We start from the raw sequence: 6,476 nt of genomic DNA on the forward strand, positions 1-6,476 counted from the left end.
ATCCAAAGTAAAATGAGCTTACAAGATTGTAAACAGGGAACCAGAGACATCAATTGGCAAGTGAGAACAACTCCAAACAAAAAGAGGGAAAAGACTGTGTAGTTACAGAACTTCGATTGGATAAGAAAACAAAACCCATCAATATGTAGAAATTGTTGAATTGGTATATGTTCTGCTGTGTCCATCAACAACAATAGTGGTTTCTGTTTTGTTCTCAACAGCAACAACAAAAATAAAGTAAATTACATGTATAAAAAATTTAAACATCTATAAAGGGGAGAATGGCCAAGTTAAAAGCAATTTATCCATACAACAGAATACCATGCATAAGTTTAAAAAATAAAGTAAATCCATTTACTTCAAGACATGCGTTTGTCTTAACACACACTCAACAATATTCTAGTTTCTGTAGGCACGTAGAGCATGTTTGCCTCTTCCCTGGCTTTGGTCAGTCAGGGGCTCCGAAGGAAGGTCACAGGCTCACCTAGGACAAAGCCTTTAGCTTCTCCCAAGCCAGACTGCCCCAGTCAAAGGGGCCCAGCCTCTCCTTACCTTCATCCCAAAGGACTGCATCCGTGTGGCTACTTCTCTCCCAATTCTACCCAGGCCAAAAATTCCCAGGGTCTTTCCATTCAGCTCTGTCCCCATGAACTGCAATCAAACAGGCAAAAGGCAAAGAAGCCCAGGTCAGCACCAAGAGCGAACTTCAGGCAGCAGGCCCAGGTGGGGTGTGGCAAGGCCAGCTGCTCACCTTCTTCCGGTCCCACTTGCCATTTTTCATTGAAGCTGTCGCCTGGGGAATCTGCCTGCAAGAAAGACAAAGGTTCAGAGGGCCCTCCCAAGAACCCCCCAGAGCCAAGAAAGGAAGAAGCTCAAGAGTCTGCACACCCACTATCTGACACTCATCCCCTGAGGCACCCCCTCTGGGCCTGGGGGCTCAGGTTTGGAAACACCAAGAGGGGTCAAGGAAATGGAGGAGGGAATCCACTGGCAAGATCTGACTTAGAAGCCCTGAGATTTCTGTCTTCAGCAAGGAGTCTTAGAGGAGATTAGAGTTCCATCTCAGCCACTGAGATATCAATCAGAGTGACTCTGGGTCAATTTTCTGCTCTAAGCAATAGATTTCAGAGTCTGTAAGGATAACTGAATGGGCTGTTACGGGGCTATAATGCCATTGCATTAAAGCCCAAAATCTAAAAGTATTTGGTTTCTGAAAGACTGTGGCCTACAATTAGAACTCTAACCTCATTTTGAACCTTGACATAAGTGCAGGTGGCATTTTGAGTTCTTTATGTTACTTCTCCAACCCTTCTGGCCATTAAACCACCAATGTGGCCAAGCTTCCACAACCCCAGGAAAGTACAAAGAGAGGCAGTTTGCCCTCAGGAAGAATATGGTTGAAAGTAGAATATAAATCAGGTAAGACCAGGGAGAGACAGCTTGCCTTCAGGAAAGGTCGATTAACCAGTATTGAGAAAGATGCTTACACAAAGAACTAGGAAACTTACTTGGGCATTACTTCTTAAAACAAACAAGACATTGAGGCAAAGAGCAATTGCCACTCTTTTCTTCTTCCTTTGGTGGTATTTGGTAAACAGTAAGATTTGTTGGACCAATTAAAAAAAAAAAGCATCTTAGGGTTTCCAAGGCTGTAAATCTTTATAGAAGCAGATTGCCTCATCATTCTCCTGTATAGCAGCTTGTGGATTCAAACCATGAACCTTTTGGTTAGCAGCTGAATGTCCTAACCACTTGGCAACCACAGCTCCTCTGGACCAATGAAGACCCTCCTAATTGTCATTACTGAAAACTTGTGTTACTATTGACGGATAGTGACCCTATGTACAACAGAAAGAAACACTACCAGGTGCTGTGCCAACCTCACAATCTTTGCTATGCTTGAGCTCATTGCAGCAACTGTGTCAATCCATTTCATTGATGGTCTTCCCATTTTTTGCTGACCCTCTACTTTATCAGGCATGATATTTTTTCTCCAGGGACTGGTCCCTTCTGACAACATGACCAAAGATTATTTGAAAATCACAGTGATTCAATAGTTTTTACTAAATCTATGAAAGGGAGCTCTGGTAGCATAGTGCCTAAGGCACTTGACTGCTAACCAGAAGGCTGGCAGTTCAAACCCACCAGCCACTCCTCAGAAGAAAGATGGGGCAATCTACTTCTGTAGTGATACTGCCTCGGAAACCCAAGGAGGGGTCGCTATGAGTCGGTCTGACTCGATGGCACATAACAGTAACAACAAATCTATGAAAAGGTAACACTTTCATTAAATTGTTAACGTTATATATGTGCTGACTTTGTAATGTTCTTTAAGCTCAGGCAGGCATTGTTCTCATATGTCCGTCAGTTACTTATCTTTGTTTTCTCTTTGCTGCATATGCCAAATAAAATCTTTCTTCACTACTATAACTTTGTGCTAATTTTACCCTAGAACAACATCAAGTTCTCTAGCAATGTACGGAATTATTTTCATCTTCCTTTCCAGTGATGTGGTGCCTAAGCATTTGACTGCTAACCAGAAGGCTGGTTTTTCAAACTCACCAGCCACTCCTCAGAAGGAAGACTGGGCAATCTACTTCCACAGACATACCGCCTTGGAAACCCACAGAGGGGTCACTATGAGTCGGATCCAACTTGACGGCAATGAGTTTGTTTTTTTTCCAGTTTCCCACCCAGATCATATTACTTCATCTTCTACTGTACAAAGGAGAGACCTGGTTCCTTATTCTTCCTTTAGTTTCTTAAACCCTAAGGCTCGCAGGTTAGTTTGGGGAGGGCAGGTAACAAAGTCCAGAATAGTGCCATTCTGCCCTGACTGCTTGTCCCATCCTGTCTAACATCCACACCTCTCTCTTGCCTCATCACCACATACCGCCTTATCCCTTCCTTTTGGTTAACAATGAAGGTCACAGTTTTCAGGAGGGAACAAAGGAAGTGGCAGTCAGGGCAAAGTTAGAGGTCAAAGGGTAGGATAAGTCATGTGGGACATAAGTCATCATGGAGGCTTCTCTGAAAATAAAGAAGAAAGGAGACACCAATATTTAAAAAGTAAATATCTACCCCCATCTAGCCTCCTAGGTATTTAAATGCAGACTTTCTTGCTGGTCAACAAATTCAGAGTGGGTGTGTGGGTATGTGCATACATAAAAATAGATACTGAAAAATATTGTTCCCATATTTTCACTTTACTAAGCAGTATCTTCCAATACACCAATTCAGCAATTGCTACATGAACAATCAGGTGACAATGATTACTTTCTTCAAGTTGCACAACCATTCTCACCCTTCTTTTTCTTTTTCCCCCCATTAACATAAAACCTCCAAACCAAGAACAAAATCCCAGGAGCAGTTTGTACATAAGCAGCTGCAGCAGCTACTCTTTTTAATTGTTGTTGCATTTTCTTTCTTTATGTGTCACTGTTTTCTCCCGCCTCCTAGAATCTTAGAGCATCAGAGACTCATGCTATCTGTTCAAAGTTTCCCCATGGTGAGGACCATTCTGACCTGCTCTCTAATCCCATTGCCCAATGCTCTAAACCTTACAGTCTAAGGCATCTGTTTCCTCCTATTGCTTCTCAGCTAGGAAAGTAGTCTGATTAAATTAACACGTTAAGTTATGAGAGACTGGCTGTGTCTAGGGTAATAATGGGTTGTTGTTTAACATTGCTCTTGACCTCAGGAGGTTTCAGGAATGAATAGAGCAGTGAGGATTCCTGGCTGCCTAGATTCCTCTGATTTAAGGATCCAAGGATCTTAGAAGGTATCTTCCTACTTTGCCCAGTGGGCTTCCTTCACCTTCCATCGACCACAGAAATGCCTGAATTGTCTGTTCAATAGCAGTGCTTAATATGATTCCTTTTTGCCAAATTGGACTCATGCACACTATGTGCTATATTCATTTGGCTCCTAGGCTGCTCCCTCCATTCAACTGACCCACATGATCTTAAGGTCAGTAAGCCCTTCACACCCTAGAACTCCTGCTGCAACAGCAAGAGACTTGATCACTTGCATTCCTTTGTGGTATCAATCCACAGGCAGGCACAGGGAGCCCCAGACAGCTTTTTGTTCCATTGAATTACAATTCAGTTTCATAAGAACGGTGACAGAATTATGAGGGCCATGAGAGTCACTGAGGGATATGTCTTCCTCAATGAAATAAAACTCAAGGCTTAATCTTGAAGAACAAGCTCAGGTTGCCTAGACAAAGACAACAAGAAAAGATGCTTCAGGCAGCGCAAATGATATTCGCCAGGCTTAGAGGCTAGAGAACGCACAACATGCCCAGAGAGAGACCTACTGCTATGGCTGGTGGGTAGGAAGGGTGTGCAGAGAGAAGATGAGTAAGGAGAAACAGGAAGGTTCAGATCATGTCACTGAAACAATTATTTGCTCAATGAGCCTGGCCCTAGGTAATGAGTAGCAGACCTGCATCTCTTCCTCCTCTGCCCATGTGCAATCACTGGGAACCTGAGAAACCAATGACCTTTGTATGTTGAGGGAACCAGTGTAATGAATGTTTAGCAGGAGGACTAACAGACTCAAAGGTCCCCAGCAGCTGAGCATCGCCAAGCTAAAATATTTCTACATATCTCTGGGTCTACTTGCTTGGCCAGTCATCCAACACTCGAGAGACTGGCTTTGCTGAGAAGTCAGGGACTTACCTGGCCAGGCACATGATCAACCCACAGGTGAGCTCCGCAGCACTGAGGCTGTTCCCATTGGGGGTGCTAAAGACCAAAGACAAGAGGGGCCATCAGTGCACCCAGACCCAGAACTCCCACTCCTGTCCCAAGAGAAAGCAAATACGTGCTATGTACCCTCTCTTGCTCCATGAGCTTACTGATACTTAGTACAAAATTCCAACCCATGCCACCCCGAGATTCTCTGACATAATCCTGCCAAGGCTGAAAGGAAACCTTCTGTGCCCTGGCTTGACATGTCCATGTGAAGGGTCATCAGTAGAAACACATATCTGGCCTCTCTGTACCCAAATACATTTTCTTTTCCCATAAGACTGGGAGATCCATGTGTGGCTCGGCCCTTTTCTCTGTGCTCTTGTTTCAGAATCTATCTACCTGTAGAAAGCACAGGTCCCTTGTTCTTGTTATTAGGTACCATCTGGTTGATCCGACTCAGTGATCCCATGTGACAGAGTAGAACTGCTCCACAGGGTTTTGTGGACTGTAATCTTTACAGGAGCAGATCTCCAGGTTTTTCTCTCATGGAGCCTCTGGGTGGGTTCAAACCAGCCAAGCAGATTTGGTTAGCATCCAAGTGCTTAACCATTGCACCACCAAGGCTCCTTTTGATGGTTGGATAATTCTATCTGATTCTGTAGGCAATCTGATTCATTCATTACTATACCATTACTACATCAAGTAACTCAACCTGGATTTTATTAGTAATAAAGCTGCTTTTTTGATCTCCACATGTTTGATGTCTCCACTCTCTCAATAAGCTCTGAACTGAGAAGTGTTATTTACTAGCTTCCTCACACCTAATCCTAGGCCAATGCTGACTGCCCATTTTGTAGAAAGGGAAATAGAGGTGGCAACCCACAAAGCAGTTTCTTTTCCCAAAGTCCTGTCTTTTCAAGAATTTAACACACATATTCACCCTCCCTCTTCCCCGACTAGGTCTTTTAATCTCTGGAAATGAGGTTATAAAGATAAAAAGTCAAGAGATCCCCAGGAGACAAAAGAATTCTCAAAGTCTGTTTTCCCATGAGCACACCTAACTTCCTGCTCTCCCCCAGCCATCAAGCTATACAGAAAGTATGTAGAGATGCAGGGTCTGGGGCTGGCTGTGTCCAGGGTAAGAATGGTTATTGTTTAACATTTCTCCTGTCAGTTATTGACCTCAGGAAAGTGACTGGTCAGTTAACCCTTACCTTACTTACAGTGGCATGTGGAGGGAAAGGAGGGGAAAGGCCTGGAGGACAGTGAGATCTCCTAGGGGAGAGAACAGGCTCATGGACAGGGCTGTGGACTGGCTATGGCCCTGTCCACCATCAAGGTACAAGAAGAGACTCCAGAAACAAGAGGGGCTCTGCGCTGGCATGCTGACAAGACTTTTGCCTCTGGATTTCTACAAAACAATCCTGAAGAGCACCCTTTTCCTCTTGGCACCAGCAAAGGTGAAAAACACAGGTGGCAGCTGGGCTCCAGAAGGGCACAAGGAAGTGAGGAAGAGAAAGAATGTAGACTCTGGAGACTTCTGGTAAGATGGAGGAAGAGGCAGACAAGCAACACAGACCCTCTTCAACAAAGAAAAGATAAACCAATGGACAGGGATACAGAAGATAATCCTGGAGCCCTGAGCTTTGAAAGGAACTATACAGAAGTGGATTAGGCACCAACTAGTGGAAAAACCTGAATGAAAACAGTGAGTACAGAGACGGTCGGAGCTGCGGACTGTCAGCTACTCTGACGAGACCAACAGCCTGAATATTTCCA

The 6,476-nt window shown here is 44.1% G+C and overlaps 1 protein-coding gene across 1 annotated transcript in view; it reads right to left on the reverse strand.

The window, feature by feature from the left end:
- Positions 1–6,476, reverse strand: part of PHGDH (phosphoglycerate dehydrogenase) — a 48,777-nt gene that overhangs the window by 24,355 nt on the left and 17,946 nt on the right. Inside the window, exons 3-5 of the mRNA XM_007948497.2 lie at positions 4,683–4,748; positions 752–806; positions 553–651 (exon numbers count right to left, since the gene is read on the reverse strand). Coding sequence (XP_007946688.1) covers positions 553–651; positions 752–806; positions 4,683–4,748 — 220 coding nt within the window. The remainder of the gene's footprint in view (positions 1–552; positions 652–751; positions 807–4,682; positions 4,749–6,476) is intronic.

Source organism: Orycteropus afer, unplaced genomic scaffold, assembly GCF_000298275.1.
Source record: "Orycteropus afer afer isolate SDZICR_OR568_19922 unplaced genomic scaffold, OryAfe1.0 scaffold00010, whole genome shotgun sequence".
NCBI classification, from domain to species: Eukaryota; Metazoa; Chordata; class Mammalia; order Tubulidentata; family Orycteropodidae; genus Orycteropus; species Orycteropus afer.